Below are 18,742 nucleotides of genomic sequence, written 5' to 3'. Positions count from 1 at the left end.
AGGAGGATTTGAGGGGAGTATAAATAATGGTGCAGTGTATGGACACAGGCATAAGTGGAGAGCTGAAGAAATGTGGATAGGAGGGGAGTGGGAAAGTTGGAAAGAACAAACCTTTACAAAGGAGTGAGGAAACGGTAACCCGAAAAAGCAATAAGGAGGGCATAGTGAGCTGCAGGAGGAGAGACTTCCCAGGTATTGGAGCATTTGGCAAATAAAGTTCTCGGTTGCAGGGTTGTTGAAGTGCAGCGTCCAGTTCTTGTAGTCTTCACCTCCAATTCGAACTCCATTATTAACTCCACCGACACTTTATGTGACACTCAGGACGTTACACATCAGTTCTCATATTTTGCACACAGATTTTAAACTTGAAGCCGCTTTAAATTGGCATACGTGTCTCCATTGGTACAGTGCTTGTGTGTATTGGAATGGTGAGGTTACAGCCGGACTCATCCCTAGTGCATGCTTTTGATCTTGGTGCATGCCTTCCATACTGTCTGGGTTAAATGTGCCTTGTTTACAGGGTGACATTAGCGTAATGCTGGTCTCTCTTGCACAGCCATCCCTGCCCCAACAAACCTGCAGTTCTCCCAGGTGACTCCGAGCGGCCTGACCGTCAGTTGGCACGCACCCAATGTCAAACTCACTGGGTACCGTGTGCGTGTGAACCCCAAGGAGAAGACTGGACCCATGAAGGAGATTGACCTCTCTCCTGATGTCACCTCTACCACCATCACTGGGCTGATGGTGAGTGCCAACCACTAACTGCGTTTTGTTCTAGTTCGAAGTATACCTCTGACATGGGATTATGCAACACTGTACAATGGGGGATTGGTCGTTGGATGACTAGAATGACATACCGAATCTGGTATAAGGGGCAAAGTTAAAACAAGAAGTTTAAGTGGCTGCTCATTGTGAGACTGCATATGATGCAGAATGGACTTTAGGGGATTGAATGTCGGGGTGCTGTCAGGCTTCCTTGGAGGTGAGCCTTCAGTGATGGCTTAACATGCTGAATGTATATGAACCGTCTGGTGGTACAAAATTCTAGAAGGAAGTTAAAGTCTTGTAGGCGGGAGTAAGACAAGTGGGCAGAATGGAGGGGGCGCCAAGGAATTTCATTATTATTTCAACTGTCTACTAATTACAGAATTTCCTACCGATACAAAGAGGATTATTCTGCACTTTGTGTGTATATAATATTATTATTATTATTATTAACAGGTTGCCACTAAATATGAGGTGCAGGTGTATGCTCTGAAGGACTCCCTAACAAGCCGTCCACTGCAGGGCCTCATCTCCACCGTTGAGAGTAAGTGACCAGACGATCATGTAGATATCCAGGAATATTCGCACTGTTCTACATAAATGGCCTGTACAGGAAAAATGGTCCTTTTTGTGCCCTTCCCGTTTTTACTCGGAGGCCAAAGTACAATGGACCATGGTACGTTAAATAGTTTAAAACTAGTCCATTAAAGGCTCTTAATCAGGACTAATTTTTTAGTGATTGGTTTCCGATCTGCAAGTATTGTAACTCAATGGGTTTTCCTGCCTTCCTCTGCTTTCTTTATATCTTTAACAAAATTGTTTCTCAGACTGAGATGGCATTCATAAATCTGATATTTTACTTGGGTGGAGAGAACCAGATTGACTGCCTCCCCCCCCCCCCCCAAAAAAATACAGATCACCTGTGAAGCTATTAAATACAGGCCTTTCATTAGCTCTTTGTGGTCTTGTTTGGCAGACAGTTTAACACCTCCCTGCTGGGGAAGGCTAAGTTAGTTTATTCTTGGTCAAACTGTTTCATCCAACATCTGGTGATATACAGGCTCCATTCTTTGGAAGATGGGTAACTGCGATTGTTAGATTTCATCTCTGTTCTGTCCCTAGACGTCAGCCCCCCTCGCCGCCAGCGTCTCACAGACGTGACCGAGACCACAGCGACCATTACCTGGCGCACGAAGACTGAGACCATCACCGGCTTCCAGATTGATGCCATACCTGCCGGTGGTCAGAATCCCATCCAGAGGATCATTAATCCAGATATCAGGACCTACACCATCACAGGTAAAGGGGTTCAATATCTTGGTCACGAACACCATGCACCATTGGCCTCTGTTAGAGCATGGAATCTCTCTGCAGCTTGAGGTTGGGATAGAACTCTTTCAGGGTTTCATTTTATGGAGCAGGTTCTGTACTAGTACATACCTACGGGAAGAGCTTGTTACTCACAATAGGACCTCCTCCGCTGTCTTTGTCAAATGGGTTTTAACTAACAACTTTCCCTCTCTTTTCCAGGTCTGCAGCCCGGCACAGACTACAAGATCTATCTGTACACCCTAAACGACAATGCACGCAGCTCCCCTGTAATCATTGATGCAGCTACAGGTAATGAACCAGGGGTGGGTAGTAGCGTCTGAATAAAGGGGTATGGAAAAGTCTCAATCTGACAAGTTGATCTTGTTTCTTGTGCCTCTTTCACTTCCACCCCCTCCACATACACCTGGTATAAAAAAAATCTCCTTTTGTCTTCCTAGCTGTGGACTCTCCATCCAACTTGCGCTTCCTGACCACCACCAGCAACTCCCTGCTCTTCTCCTGGAAGCCCCCTCGCTCCAAAATCACTGGGTACATCATAAAGTATGAGAAGGTAGGAGGGCTGCCTAAGGAGCTCCTACCACGTCTTCCAGCGGGGACCACTGAGGCCACCATCACCAGTGAGTATCAGCGCTTCAAACTGAACACTGCTCGTAGTCCTACACATACCTGGAGCAAGCTATGACTATAGGCCACGGTCACCAATAACTCCATTTCAAACCTGAGTGTTGAAAGGTGCTGATAATCCCTTTGAGCGTTATTATCCTATTCCAAAATCCACACCTACTTTCTGGTTTGCACCTTGACTTGTGTTTATGGCGCCTGTGGGTGTGTTAGAAATTGCAGTTAAATTGGGTATTTCCCTAAGGTCTCCATTATACCAAGAGCTGCAGGGCGGCAGCGCTATCCTGTGACGTCACCCAGCGCTGCCGCCAAGCAGCATCTTGATTTATACAGGGTCGCCATCGGTATGAGCTTTTAATTGTATTTATGCTAGTTCTGGCAGCTAAGGGAGGAGGATGCAGCAAAACCTCAAATAGTCCCATTCAAAATGTTTAATACGAGGCATTTTAATAATTTCGCTGAGACTGGATTCTTCTGGCCTTCCCTCCCCCTGCAGATCTGGAGCCCGGCACAGACTACATCATTCAGATAATTGCTGTGCGGAACAATCACAAGAGCGAGCCTCTGGTTGGACGCAAAGGGACAGGTATAAACACAACATGCATATCTTTGCAGCGACTGTTGTCATGCTCCGACTCCGACTCCAGTCCTCAAGGACCACCAACAGGTCAGGTTTTCAGGATATCCCTGCTTTCGCACAGGTGCCTCAGTCAAAGATTAGGCCAAATGTGCTGAAGCGGGGATATTCCGAATCTGACATATTGGTGGTCCTTGAGACTACAAGAGTAGCCCCTGTGCTAGACTGTAACTGTCTGGCATTGTAGAATAAGCCAATGCCTACAGCTCATTTATGTAGTGGCTGAAAAACCGTGGTACCAACATATATTTAATTTTTTTCCCCCTCCTTGAATGTACACTGAGAATACTACTACTTTAGTGATTTTTACATATAATTAAATTAACATGCTTCATATCAGATTGGGTTTTCTCATCTTGCAAAACACTTTATTGAAAGTGAGCAGTTGTGCTGCGTTATAACACCATGCCTTCATTCTGTGTACTTTCTGTGCCTTCTAAACATTGGTTCCTTCCACATTGGCAAACACATGAGTGTGTAGGTAACACTTGCAGAATCGCATATTTTTAAATGGGTTCTCCTTTACCCTTCATTATACATCTGCAGAGCATGGCTAACTAGTGTGTACATGTAAATGGATGATCCACGGCACTACAGACTTTATTTTTATTTTTTAAGGGATTTATTATGTCAGAATAGCACAACGTTTCGCCCTACTCAAGGCATGGCATGACCTTTTTGTAACTAGTGTGTCGAGCATAGATTCCCAAATACAGACTGACCATAGTCACACACATATGTATCTTTCCCCATGTTTAGTATCTGAATGTGTAGAGTCGCGACATCCTCTCTGCATCGGCTTATGTCACTTAGGCTTGTGTGTCCTGTGATGCTTGCTAAGCCGCTTTCAATGTAATCCTTGTACATACAGTATAAAGAGTATCTGCAATACTGCTAATCTGTTGCAGTTGCTCTTCCAGTTTAATTATAGATCAAATCAATAATCAAGCCAATCATTTGAGCTTCTAGTGGTGGTGGAACCATGGGGTATTATCTGATGCCTATGAGCGGTCTGCAACCGTAGGTACTTTCTTGACCAAACAGGATTAATTTTATTTGTAGCTCTAAAGATGCGCTTTCACCTCCAGGTCTTGAGTTGCATTTTCCTGTTTATATAAACTACCTCCAATTATTTGCCCCATCTTTTCTATAACTTGCTTAAAAAGTAAAACAAAAGTTGTGGTGCAAACAAGATGGCCACCGGCCACCATTTTCTTTGAAGGCTAATTCATGATTAAACGACAAAGGGGCAGTGCACGATCTGTTCTCAAAAGGTTGTAGAGGAGACCATCTGTTTTGTTTGTTTGTTTGTTTTGTTTAAGGGACACCAGCTTTAGGCTGCTTTAAAGTCAAGATGCTAGATATAATTATATGGAGCAGCATGTTCATTATTAATAATTTATTTTCTCCCAATGTCATTTTTGTGTATCTCTGACATTAAAGGGGTCTTGGGAGTATCGCTCAACCCCCTTATAACGCTGTGCTTGGGGTCCAAAGAATCACATCGTGTTATAAGCGGATCGCGTTAGAAATAATATACAATTGTATGCATTGTACAATAAAGTATTTAAGATACCAATAATCGTGTTGTAAAGTATTCATAAATACGAAAATTGGGAGCCACGCTTGCATCGCGCTATAAGCGGATTCGCGTTGTAATGGATCACGTTATAACAGGGTTGAGCTGTATTGACAAATAACTTTATCCTTACCTACTGTTGATTTTTGTGTAATTACAATTGCATCTGTCTGCTTCTGCTAATGCTTTGCTCTTATCGCTCCTCCTAACCCCTTTCCGGCCAGACATTGTCCCCCATCTGGTAACCCTCCCACACCCAGGTCGGGGCCCAGAGATCATCGGCGTCCCCTCTGGCGCCGAAAAAACACCCCTCATCTCTCAAACAAAGCTTGACAATGGCAACGGTATCCAACTTCCAGGCAACAACGGACACCTGCCCACCTCTGAGCATGAAGGGCGGACGTCCTTTATTGAGGAACATGGCTTCAGGAAGCCGGTTGTGCCCACTACTGCTGTGCCAGTGCAGCCAGGGAAGTACACCCCTGGGCAGTACCAGCCAGGCCAGCACATACCACATGGGAGGTTCCCTTTGCACAAGGAGGTTGATGGACCTTCTTACCCTCACGGCTACGAACCTCAGCGCAATGACACTGGCATCCAGGAGGTTGCATCACAGACCACCATCTCTTGGAGACCCCTACCGGAGACGACAGAATATGTAATCGCCTGCGAACCTGTGGGCAATGAGGAAGCCCCACTACAGGTAATAGCACAGATGTAAATAACATTGGGGGGGGAGGGGAAATGGGCGCTAACCTACTCCAAGATGTATTTATTTCCACCCTCTACTTTATTCCCAGTTGCAGCTGCCCTGATTGCTTGAAATTTCAAAGATATTTTGTAGCACAGGGGTGGGCACTCCAGTCCTCAAGGGCCACCAACAGGTGAGCCACTGATTGAAGCTGGGATGTCCTTAAAACCTGCCCGGTTGGGGGCCCTGAAGGACTGGAGTTGCCCACCCCTGGGGTAGCATGTGGAGGTTTGAGTTCTGTAGTGTCCCCACACAATTGGTGCCCTTTCTTGACAGATTTTTATATATTTTGTTTCTTCTCCAGTTTAGGGTCCCGGGAACTTCCACCAGTGCCACCCTGAATGGTCTTACCCGTGGAGCCACTTACAATATCATTGTGGAGGCACTGAAGGGATTAAACCGACACAAGGTCCTGGAGGAGCTAGTGACGGTCAGCAATGCGGGTACGTTCTCAATCCTGTAGGGATTGGCAAGAGGCGACACCCAAAATTTGCAATCGCCAAGTACTTTGTCTTCTTGGTTACACTTAATTTCCAACCCCATTAAAATATATTATATAAGACCCTTCATAGGTGTAGCTTGGGATTCATTCACTCTCGTAAAGATGTATGTATGTATGTATGTATGTGTTACTGCAGTAGGTCTGCACAGCACAGGGTATTTTGCTGGCTAAATGTAGGGGCCCATTATCTCTTCCATAAAGCTAGTGTGGCCAACACCAGGCTACTTCCTGCCCCGCGTGGCAAGTCTGTGCACAGATACTTTTACTACCCCCATCAGTAGCAAGTACTACCCCCATCAGTAGCAAGTACAATAACTTATTTGGTTAAAAGTACTTAATTGGAAGTCACCCCCTTCCCCCCCCCTCCCCCCCCCCCCCCCCCCCGGCATGGCAGTGAAAATGTTAATGGCTTACCGTGAGGTTGCCAGAGTTGTAGGCTGATCAATTATTTCTCCTCTGCCAGTTGTCCCTGAAGGCGGCCTGCAGCCCTCTGAAGACACATGCTACGATGCATTTAACGGGGCACACTACCCTGTGGGAGAGGAATGGGAACGCATGTCTGAGTCTGGCTTCAAACTCTGGTGCAAGTGCCTGGGATACGGGAGTGGACACTTCAGATGCGACTCATCCAGTCAGTATTCATTTCCTTTCCTCCTCTTCCTTCATACTACTGCCATGCGTCCCGTCTAACTGTACTCTATCTTAGGGCTGCATTTCCACCTGGGATTTGGTTTCCTCCGCTTGCTGTAGGCTTTGATGCCTTAAAAGAGCAAACCAAGCCTGCTAAATATTATTTTTTGGAGAACGGGGGCTCCGGAGCTGAACCCCATTCATTTCAGAAACTGGGACCCCGTGCTGCTGGAGATAATCTCCTGGGGAGTAGCTGCCGTTGGCCACTCTGGCCGAGCAAGCAGGGCGTTGAGGTTTAAAGCGCCCGCGTCACATGGGCCAATAGAAAGCTGCCCTGATGACGTCACGGCTTCCTATTGGCCCGCAGAAAACAAAATATCTCAACAGCGGCCATTACGTTGTCCCTGGCAGCCGAGGAGACCTGCTACCGGCAATTAATTCAGAGGCAAGTGTCTCTGGAAGCAGGGGGTCCTGAGAGCTGAAACTAATGGGGTTCAGCTCCAGAATTGCCTCTTTTAAAGGGCTAACCATAATTCTTGGATCAGTGTGGAGACCTTGCCAAGCCTCACAGGTCGTCACTTGACACGCTTCACTTCATGAGTTCAGTGTGTCCGTACGGTTGAAGATCATGTGTGCTTTGGGAACATCTGTAGCCTCTTTCCAAGAACTCATGTTGGTCCATTTAAAGGATATTGCAACCCGATACATCTAGACTTCTCTAGGATCAGTATGGCTTCTAGAACATTGCAGTTTGTTGGGTTCAGTCTTCATTAACTTTAAATCTAAAAAAATGAGTTTGTACTGTTTCCCCCCCCCATGCAGGTGTTGCTTCTGCACACTTATGTTATGTTGGGAAGTCCATTAAATTATCTAAAGACCCTATCTTGATACATTTTCTACGTGTTGTGCTGAGCACAGAATCGCACCAAAAATGCAAGAAACAAAGTGCAATATATCTAGACTGCGTAAAGGTTACGTGTCCTTGAAATCTTATGCTAAACTCTCATGGCCCCAGTAATTAAAGGCCGTAATTGACCCAAGGATTCTCCCGATGGTTTCTCCTTCTCCACCCCTCCTGAGCTCTAATCGGCTATGTGGTTAGTATGCGGAATGGAACCTGGGCCCTCCCAGACATAAGATCGAAGCGACAAATAGTGTAGATTGTCTTGATTGTATATCTCTTGATACATACCAGGCCAGTGCTAATCGCATACAACAATGCAGAGGCTACAGGATTTTTCTCGCCTCAATGCTGTCATTTGTGTCTTTGCAGAATGGTGCCACGATAATGGGGTGAATCACAGGATCGGTGAGAAGTGGGACCGTCGGGGGGAAAGCGGACAGATGATGAGCTGCACCTGTCTTGGAAACGGGAAGGGAGAGTTCAAGTGTGAACCTCGTAAGTAACGGAGCAGACACAACTCTGCCTGCTCGCCTCCCACCTTCATCCTTTCCATTTCTCTGAAAATCTGGCAAGAACTTTCTGCATCTAAGAAAAGTGAATATGGGAATTGATTGGTGACAATACCTCTTGAGTTCATGTAGCTATTTACTCCTAATGGGGCTCAAAGCACCAGACTATTGCCATAAAGCGTGTGGTATGCAACACTGTACATAGCATTTTATAGGCACCGTCCCAGCCGCAGCGAGCTTCGTTTTTGGTGCCCACAGCACAGGGAGATACGGCGACTTGAACCAGGCCATAGGAGCAGACACGGGGATTTGAACTAAGCTCTCCTGCTTGTCAGCTGCCGTTTTCAGACCTTTACTCCTTTAGCCCATTAAAGAGAGTGTGTGTGTGTGTGTGTGTGTGTGTGTGTGTGTGTGTGTGTGTGTGTGTGTGTGTGTGTGTGTGTGTGTGTGTGTGTGTGTGTGTGTGTGTGTGTGTGTGTGTGTGTGTGTGTGTGTGTGTGTGTGTGTGTGTGTGTGTGTGTCCTGAGATGGGGGCAAGAAGGTCCTGCACAGCACTGGGTGACCTCCCCTTATGATATATTTTATCCTTGAAACAGATGGTTATTTATGTAGTAAACACCCAGCACCAATTGCTGTGTATTGTAAACAGAACTTTAACTTTTCAATATACTTACCAGTGAAGTTACCGGGTTTAAATCTCCCTCTGTAAACAAAAATGTGGGCCAATAGGAAGTTGTGGCTTCCTACTGCATGGCCATTTTAAATCCCCTTTAAAAACAACAAAGGAATACTGGTAACTTCACCAGTAAGTATGTCTGGAACCAGAGGGTCCCGGAGCTGATAAAAAATGTTTCGGCTTCAAAGGACCCCCAGTTCCAATCCTGTAAACAAGTCGGTGAATTGCCATTTTGGCTATATATAGCTCACAATTTCTGTAAATAAGAACCAAATTTGCCTTCCTTTTTAAACCAATGTAATTCTAGTAATGCAGAGGTTACATGGGACGGTCCCAATATTTTCACTTCCTAAACGGAGTGTCTCAACCTAATTCAAACCCGGCCTCTTCCTCTGCAGACGAGGCTACATGCTACGATGACGGGAAGATGTACAATGTAGGGGAACAGTGGCAGAAGGAATACCTGGGAGCCATCTGCTCCTGCACATGCTACGGAGGACAGCAGGTCAGTGACGCCTATTAAGCCAGTTGCACGTGGGCAAGGCAGAGACAGCACTGAAATAGCAGCATGTGCTGAGCCTGCTGCTTGTGCAAGATGTGCTGTTCATGTACAACTTTCACCTGTGCACATCGCACACTGACCCCGTACTTGCTGTCTTTCTCGGTGCTGGGGAAGAGTTCAGCTCCATTCATATGAAATGATGCAAAAAATATATACATCTTTGGCAGTGAAGCAATTTTCCTGGAAGCAGTGATGAATTCTCTTAGCTTGGCAGCTCCAGAGCAACAGTAACTTAAATATTTTTTTTTTCTTCTGGTTTCGTAAACTTCAGTGAGAAAGGGAGCATTGTAATACTATAAAAATGTAGATATATTCTGGCCCATATTTTGGGCTTAACCCCTTCCCCCTCCTCCCCCCCCCCCCCAATTATTATTGTTATTCTTATAACCATAAACCACATACAGGCAATAGCAATACTAATGGTTACAGCTATACCTCACCGAGCAGAGCGTTGACCCACCACACCGTGTCCACAGTACCAGAGGTGTCCTTTGGTCACTTCACCCAATAAGTGTCCCCAAAAGATGCCCACCCTTCTAGGCATGATCAGCGCCTTATTATACCGGTGTTGGTGCACGTTTGGTGAACGGTACCTGCCAGGTGTGTCCACACCCGGGCACGCCAACAACGAGAAGCAGGGGATCCGCCGATCCAACGATATCCTCCGCTGGATGGGATGTCTCCCACTGGAGTGACTTCCGCAATGATGGTCGCTCCCTCTCTGGCAGTCTGGTCCCAGACTGCAGCAGCAATAGTTCAAATGAAACCACTGTGGCCCTAAGCTGGCTAATCACTAAAAGGGCATGATCCCTAACTGAAGGGGCCTTCCCTAATGCAGCCAAAATCTAGGGTGAGTTGGGGCCTAACTGGCCTAGTGCAGATGGTCACAGACCCCTGCACCTATACAACCTCCCCTAGCTGTGTCCCAGCTCCAACTGACAGCAAGCCCTCAGAGCACCAACTGTAACAACTGCCTCAGCAGGGAATCCTAACACTCCATTGGCCAGGCATAGTCACCGGAGTCTGCAGCAACCTCCCTTCTCCCAAGCTGAAGTGGAGGTAAAAGCCAAACCAGGGAACCCAGGCCACATTTACAGAGCACGTCCCTTGGGGCTATGCATATCTCAATGTGGAGGATTATAATTTCATAATTCAGACCCTTACTCAGTACAGAATGGGACTGCAGGTAAGAAAGGCCTTTAGTTTAGCACCATAAGATCTATATTTCATTATTGCTAGATAACCTTAGAAACTGCTGTATGGACAGTTCACGTATCTAACTATAAACTCTCATTCTGCTAGTTGCATTTCTGTTATGCTTCCCCATTAGACGCCAGGCAGGGTATTTGCCCTCGGAAAGAGAATAAACATTTGAGGTTTTTTTTTTTGTTTCTTTAGGTTAATTGTTATGTAGCTCCGCTTGCAAATCTGTGTAACAAATAACATTTTAATTGCCGGAATACGAAGTATACACCCAGGTTGTGAGACCTTGTGAAATCATGTTTACCCGCCTCTTTATTCTCCAACATTTACTATGACTAAACAAGCAAAGCGGCAGTGCTATTTGTTATTCAGACTCGGGTGTCTGGTGATTTATATGTACTCTTGTAGCTACACTATGACAATTCTGACGAGCTGTTAACCCTGAAGTCTTTGTGGGGTTTTATTTCTTCCACACTCATGGGCACTTTTTTGTATCCTGTTTCTCTAGGGCTGGCGCTGTGATAACTGCCGCAGACCTGGTGCCGCCGCCGCCCCCGAAGGTGCAGCTGGACATACAATCTCCCAGTTTACACAGAGATACCAGCCGAGCACAAACTTTGTAAGTATCCCTGGGTTCTGTGGGCTACTACAGTTGTCTGAAGCATGCACGGTGCCCATTCTCAATATTGTGGGTAAGATGTCTGTAAAATGGGACAGTGTTTTTCTTTAATAAAATAGCTAATATAAGGTCTAGCATTTTCATGCAGAATATCCACTGCGGTGCCATTGTGCAGTATAGATGTGGAAACCATGTATCGTGTTTTTTTTATTTTTTTTAATGGTATATGTAGAGGGGTTGGGGTGCACTCGCTGGCGCTGTAGAACTGCTTTGGGTGCACAAGATATCTCCTTCCCCCTCCCCCCCCCCATAGGGGGAGTCCTATAATTCAAGGCACATCCTCCAAAAGCAAGAAGGAACTGGCACTCCCGAGGTCTTAATACAAATAAGATTTTAATCCGCACAGGTCGACGTTTCGGTCAAATACACTGACCTTTTGTCACCTTGACATCAGTGTATTCGGCCGAAACGTTGATCTATGTGGATTCAAATCATTATTTTGTTTTTCCTGTATGTAGAGCGTTGGTTCCTTGTTTTTTGAGGATGTCTTCATTTTATTGGTATAAGGGGCACTGCTACTGTTGAAAAGCGCTCTTCTGACACTGGGGTTTCTTTATTACACTGCGATTTTAATACAGATTGGGACGAGTCCGGTTGGTTGCCCTGATCGGCACGATCAGTTTAATGAATAACGCCCGCTGTCCCTGTTCTCATTGTGGCTTCGTTCCTTCCTACTAGAATGTGAAATGCCCCATTGAGTGTTTCCTGCCCCTGGACCATCAGGCTGACACGCAGAATGCCAGAAGGACCCTAAACTGAGGCACATCCTAATGAGACACCCCACCAAACCCAAGCAAAATAACACCAAAGGGGCGGCTGGAGCTCAGAAGTCTGTGCCGCAGTGCAGCGTTTGAGGGGGAAATGCCCTTTTAACTTGAGCTGAAAATCCAGAAGGCTTCAAAATTCACCTAAAGTGTTTGATGCCATTCAGTATTCAATGATTGTAATTTTATTTCGCTTTTTTTTTTTTTTTTTTTTTTTTAAACTGATCTGGGAAACTAAAGGGAAATATTGAAGAGTCCTTTTTTTATTTTTTTATTACTTTGTGACAGGCAAAGAATTTACTTTTTTTTTTTTTAAATATTTGGACGAGGAACAAAACGCAGGGTGTATAAATAACGCAGCGGTGCCAGGGGAGCTGGTAATGACCTTCAGGCAAGTCTCTGACCTTGAGGGGGTTAATTTTACAGGCACAAGTCAAAAGGGACACTTCTGCTTTTTATATTCCTAGGACGCAGCGCGAGACTTGCTGCTTCTGACACTGATTTATTTACCATATGCACAATCTTAATTCTTCCAGCACAATTCTTACTAATTCCCTTACCTTCCTGTACCCCGAGTGTTATTTATCAATGTCTGCTTCCTCTCCAGAGGATTCCTTCTATTTTACTACAGAAAAGTAATTTTGATACCTAGAAAGCGATGGAGAATGAATTTGATGTAATTATGGTTGGTGATTCTTTAATTTTTTTTATATATACTGTATGTGCCAAAGCTTTTACTACTGTGGAAAGAACTCTTCTTTTAATAATAAATCTTGAAAATGAGCATTGTCCATGCCTGTGTTTTTAAACTTTTAATATGAAAGGGTCATATGCACTCGCCCGTAGAAATGCCTTTCCATGCTTCCATGCAGGTCTTTGTGTGGGCTCAGATCCTTTTCCCAGCCCTGCAGCGTGATTACTGCTAGTAATCCGTTATTTGGTGTGGTGGAGAACAAATATCAAACTGGCGACCGGTTGCAACTTTTTTATTCTTGCTGGCAAACGTAAAAATGCACGACTTTTCAGGGCATGTTTTCTCCCTGTGGCAAGGAATAAAGTAGCAACAAACTCACATTTCTCACCGACCAACTATAAAGCCATAATAGTTTTTAGAAAGGGCTCTAGCTTCCCTCATCCCCATATTTGGGTCTGCATTCTACACCTATTATTTTAATTTAAGATGGCAACTTCCAACTTTTTCGGTTCTCCCCTCCTTGCTAGGAGCAAAGACCTGTTACTAAAGTGCATCTCCTGGAGTAGAATTCTAGCAGCTGCCTCTTACAGTTGGATATAGCAAGGTTGAAGACCAAGGCTTCGTTTAGTTGGTTCGCGCGCGTGACCTCACGCACATCGCTCGCGCGATTTCTGTGCTTGGTGGTGGGGTGGCACGTGAGCGGTTAGCCCTCGTTGGCTGAATCGCACGTGACCCGGCCATCGCACAGCAAATAAAAAATTTCAATCTGCTTGATTGCGTGCGCAGTCGGTGCCAGAGCACGCGAGCTCTCTGGCATGCCTCGGAGGTAAGGCCTTTAGTTTGCGGCGCGGGCGCACCAACTGTAAACGCGGCCTAACTTTCCACATGTGAAGCGATCTTTAAGACTTGATGCAGCATTGCAAAGCGGGTGTGTAGTAATGCACATTGTCATTATGCACCTATTTGGCCTGAAAGGGCTCCCACCAGGCAGCACACAGCAGAGCTTCACAAAATCTGCATAAGGAAACTGACCGCAAAACATTAATACATAATGGATAGCGTGGGCACCAACATGCTGGGTTACAGCATAGACCCGGGCTTACTATTACTGATACGTGCAGGAGGGAACGCAAATGCACAGCGTCAAGCACTCGGACATCCCGGCCAGCGGGAAGGCACGACTCTTAATAAAGTAACCTATGCTAACATGCAGTTGCTGTAGTGTCTAAACACATTGAAAAATCTGACTGCATCAGTGAGTAATATAGTGTAAAAATCGTGCTAGATTGGCTTAAATGTTATTACCTGTAGTTGTACATGAAAGTTTGGGGGGGGGGGGAAGAGAGAGAAACACAGTCCTAGCGCAATGGAGTCCCCCTGTCACTGGAGATCAGGACAAATACACCAGGGATCAATTTGCCAGATATCTACAGAGTTAATAAAACTGAATTTATTGAAAAATAGCATCCTCAACTGTCTCATACATGAAACATATACATTAGCAACTGGGGAAGACCCTACAGGCCTAGGTGCAGGGACCTCCAGTGAGATTTTCTCCATAATGCGCCCACACCGTGTCTAACAGAACGTGGACCAGACTGGATCTCGTGCAAGGAACCAGCACTGGAACTAAAGCAGGCGGTGACACGCAGGCCTGGGACTAACTGCGACCTAACTCCCCCCCCCACCCCCAGCACATCATTGATAACATATAGGGCGGGTCACTGGCAGGTGCCTCCAATATTAGTTGGTCTCCTGATTGGTGGGTTAAATGCAACATTCTCCCCCTTTAAATGAGAGCTCTGGGGTAGCAACCCCAATGGGTTGATCAATATTGATGCTTGAAGGTCTGCACTTAGCCACTCCTGGATCGTCCTGCCAGAAAAGTCTATTGGCATTGCCATGCTCACTCGCCTTGTGCTGTACAGTGAAGTCATATTCCTGTAGGGCCAGACGCCACCGCAGCACCTTGGCTGTATCCCCGAGACCTGCTGCAACCGGCTTCGGATTGTGATCCATAATGACCGTATGCATATGGCTGGAGTTTGACACTATGACCAAGCATTCCTAGATCGTAGCATAAGCAGCCTCCCGATCTAGTAACTTGCGGCTCAGGTACACAATTGGGTGTTCAACCCAATCAGCACTGCACCATTGCCAAAGTTAGGCATTGGTCTGAATCAGGGACCGCTTGTCAGTCGGGAGCTGCCAGGATCGGAGTGCTTGCGAAGGCAGCCTAGAGAATGGAGGCGCTCTCAGATTCTGGTGACCAGGTTACCGTGTTAGGGAGCTTTTTGGTCAGGGCACTGTATTGGTGTGCAAATGTGTGGTAATACCTGGCGGTCCCCAGAAATGCTAGCACCTGGTTTTGGGAACTGGCCACCCCACACTGGCTTTCATCGTGGTGGGCTTGAGCTGCCTCCTGCCTACCCTGTGCCCGAGGTGTACAATCTCTTGCATAGCTACTTGGCTGGCTTTAGCCCGGTCTCGTGGATGCAGGCTAAGACTGCAGCTACATGGGTAAGGTAGTCAGTCCAGGAGTTACTAAAGACAGCCAGGTCGTCCAAGTACGCCCGGGCATACCCCTGAATTCCCTCGAGCAAGCAATTAACCAGGTGCTGGAAGGTAGCCTGCACATTCTTCATCCCGAATGGCATGACCGAAAATTCATACAAGCTATTCGGGGTGATGGTTGACTTCTCCCACGCCTCCTGGGTCAATGGGATCGGCCAGTACCCATGTCTCAGATATATGGTGGTCAGATACATGAGCTCACCTGGGCAAGGTAACAGCTGATCCTTCCGGGCATGGGATAGGCACCTGACACGATCTGGGCATTTAACTGTCGATAGTCCTGACTGGCCCAGGACCCCTGACTTCCAAAGGACGATCGGAACCTTGATTGGATGGTTACCTGAGCAGCCAGGAACTGAAGCATGGCAACTCGCTCAGCAACAGTGGCCCTACTTCCCAGCATACCCACCTTCAGTGCGGGTAACCCCACCGGAGCCTCCCAACTCATCGCTGGGTGTGTGGGCAATTCCCATAGTTCGGAAGGGCCTGGAACCACCTCGAGGCTGGCCAGCGCCTCAGCTCTAACCACTGTGCCTTGCAGGCTACCAGGTCGGCGACCAACTGCTTCTTGCCGCGGTTCCTGGTAGGTCCTCCACACTCCCCACACTGGAGTACGATAGTCCTTGGTCAAGGACCAATACTTGGTCAATATGCTCGTAGTCTTATCTGTATGTCAACTAAGCTACAGGGGATGGTAAGGGATGTGTCCGAGTATCAGAGCAGTTGTGAAAACCACTGAAATCATAGTTACAATTGAGACCTTACGCAGGACAGATATTGCTGGAAGAATCAGTGCTAAGCATAGCGATCCCACCACTGCCACTAGAAAATAGCCTGTCACGGTATACCAGGACAAATACACCAGGGATCGATGCACTAGACAGATCTACAGAGTTAATAAAACTGAGTTTATTGAAAAATAGTATCCACAACTGTTCCATATGTAGCCAGGTCTCCTCCTTTTCTCCCTCCCCCCCCTTACCTCCGCTGCCATGGGGGGTGTTGCGGGGAGTCGATGGGCTCGCCGGCAGCTCCCTCCACAGGGCGCCACCATGTCCAAGGGCTCGCGCAGAGCAGTCGCAGCAGCCATTTTGGGTTTGGCACGAGAGGTCACGTTTCAGCAGGAGGTGGAGTGACAGAAGCGGCGGTGGCCATGACAGTATTACGCATGCGCAGTGAGGATCGCGCACGCGGCCCCCATAGGAAAGAGCTTCAGAGGGGACTACATGACCCAGCAGCACCTGGAGCTGCTTTACCACCTGACGTCAGGGAGCAAATAGGGCTGCAGGATTCCCTGAGATACACATTTTGGCACGCTGGGAGTAGGGGCAGGGACACAGATAATGGAGGTAGTGTGCGCAGGGGTCAGGGACCCAGTGCACTAGGCCCATAATCCCCTAGGTCCCCAGCTAGGCCCCAGTCATTGAAAGGTTGGTGCTGCTACAGGGACATGCCCTAGGTAGGGTACAGATCCCCTTAGCAGTCAGGTGTATTCTATTATAGTCAGGGACACAGCTGTGTGCAACATGGCCTGGCAAGTTTGGTCTGGGAATAGACCTCTTCAGTGATAGAGACTGTCTTCATTGTGGGATCATCTGGCAAGACACCAACCCACACGGAGGCGGGTTCATCACAGGATCGGCAGATCCTTTGCCAAGAGATCAGCCGGCTCAGGTGCTGGTGCACTGGGCAGGTATCGTAACTAAGTGCACCAACAGAGTACACACACATTGTGGGCAGAGCTGTCTCACATACCAGGGAGGTTGGGTGTGACTTTGGGGTGTTGTGGACACGATCTGGGATACATGGTGTGGGGTTACAGCCCTGCGAGGTGACCAGGTAGTTGTACTATTAGGGGTACAGAGTGTTACTGATGTTATTGTCTGTTGCCTCTACAGTAACTGTTATATTGTGGGTCTGTTACAGTAAAGCCCTTTTCTATTTTACTAAGCTGTGTGGTTCATTGTAAGAGTCCTGTGAGGGGCTGCTCCCACTGCTGGAATCTCTCACAGGTGGAGGCGCTGCACCATATAGTAAGTGGTAAGAAACACTATTGACTGGTAGGGGGTAATGGTGGGCTTAACCTTTATTCAAAAAGCAGCAAACTGTACCCTTACCATCACACCCCTACACTAGGGCGTAACACTTGGTCCTTAATTGATATCAGTGAAACTGGAGCTTAAACAAAACGCCATAAGTATACATTATATAGTGGTCTGTAGAGACTGATGGGCTTCTGCAAGGTGACACGAGAGGGCAGTGATAAGAAAAATTACCGGACATCCTAATAGTTGAAATATATCGAAGGTACTACACACCACAACCAAAATCCTGTATGTCAATATACTATATAATATGGTGCATAGAGTGTACAATAGCAGAACAAGATGGGAGGTGGGTATGCAGGATAATTGGAGAAGAGCAATTGCAGTGGAAAGGTGTGACCAACAAATACTGGGTTATTTTTTGGGGGGGCTGGACAGGTACTTGCAATAGGCCCCACTCTTCCGAGGCATTTAAATTAAATGGGGGGGGGGGGGGAGGAGGGAAGATTGCGAGGCCTCTGCGACGTGTCTCCATGTCAATGCGGCATCAGAATGATGTCGCGGTGTCATGCGGAGTGACGTCACACAGCCGTCTCCATGGAAATGGGGTCACGTGACCCTGCAGACAAGTGAGGGGGGGGTGCATGCACACGCAGCTCAAAGTTTGTGATCTAGACCAGGGGAGCACAATCTATGATTAACTGCACAGCTTTGAGCCATTTCCATGATTGATAGTTATTCAACATAACAGCCTCTGGAGTGGAAATGGTGTATGTAAATGGCAGGGAATGCTAAGCAAATGTATAACCAATATTGTATGTTCATGTACCCAAAATATGACCCACATGTCAACCTGCACACTGTAAATACATTTACTCACCTTAAATACTCGAGTTGCTGAACAAGCAAGCATCTTGTATAAGGGCAAAGCCTTTTCTGTTTGGAGTCTGGAGGACAGTTTATGAAGTGGGTATAAGATGTAGCCTAATTTGTATGTTCTGTTGGTGAACAGTTCTTTCAACTACATACATGTGCAAACACAATCCTCATTATTTTTCTTCACGTCCCAACTGTGGTGATAACCCATTCCTTCAGCTTTCGTGGCTGTTAGGGGGTGCTCAACTCCAATCCTCACGACACCCCTCGCCCCCAGCCAATCAGGATATTCCTGCTTCAGCACATGGCTCAATGAGTCGCTACTTCAGCACCATCACGCATCCATACTGCCTAGTGCCGCACATTCACCATCCCGCGTCCATACTGCCCTTTAAATAATTGTCACGGCCTCCTTAGAGTAGCCGAACACCAAGACCTT

General features: G+C 46.8%; 1 protein-coding gene across 6 annotated transcripts in view; it reads left to right on the top strand.

Moving 5' to 3' along the window:
• The window catches only part of FN1 (fibronectin 1), a 63,230-nt gene extending 50,333 nt beyond the window's left edge, over window positions 1-12,897 (top strand). For 4 of the 6 annotated variants that reach the window (XM_075607238.1, XM_075607237.1, XM_075607234.1 and 1 more), the window contains 13 exons: window positions 557-744; window positions 1,222-1,309; window positions 1,888-2,064; window positions 2,296-2,385; window positions 2,535-2,714; window positions 3,215-3,304; window positions 5,159-5,637; window positions 5,990-6,128; window positions 6,651-6,818; window positions 8,091-8,216; window positions 9,305-9,411; window positions 11,180-11,290; window positions 12,029-12,897. In XM_075607238.1, coding sequence (XP_075463353.1) covers window positions 557-744; window positions 1,222-1,309; window positions 1,888-2,064; window positions 2,296-2,385; window positions 2,535-2,714; window positions 3,215-3,304; window positions 5,159-5,637; window positions 5,990-6,128; window positions 6,651-6,818; window positions 8,091-8,216; window positions 9,305-9,411; window positions 11,180-11,290; window positions 12,029-12,109 — 2,024 coding nt within the window. In that variant the 3' untranslated portion in view covers window positions 12,110-12,897. The remainder of the gene's footprint in view (window positions 1-556; window positions 745-1,221; window positions 1,310-1,887; window positions 2,065-2,295; window positions 2,386-2,534; window positions 2,715-3,214; window positions 3,305-5,158; window positions 5,638-5,989; window positions 6,129-6,650; window positions 6,819-8,090; window positions 8,217-9,304; window positions 9,412-11,179; window positions 11,291-12,028) is intronic. The other 2 variants (XM_075607236.1, XM_075607235.1) reach the window with 2 other exon arrangements.
• Window positions 12,898-18,742: the final 5,845 nt, after the last annotated feature.

This window comes from Ascaphus truei, chromosome 7 (genome assembly GCF_040206685.1).
Source record: "Ascaphus truei isolate aAscTru1 chromosome 7, aAscTru1.hap1, whole genome shotgun sequence".
Lineage (NCBI taxonomy): Eukaryota > Metazoa > Chordata > Amphibia > Anura > Ascaphidae > Ascaphus > Ascaphus truei.
This window is presented reverse-complemented; position numbering and strand designations above follow the sequence as displayed.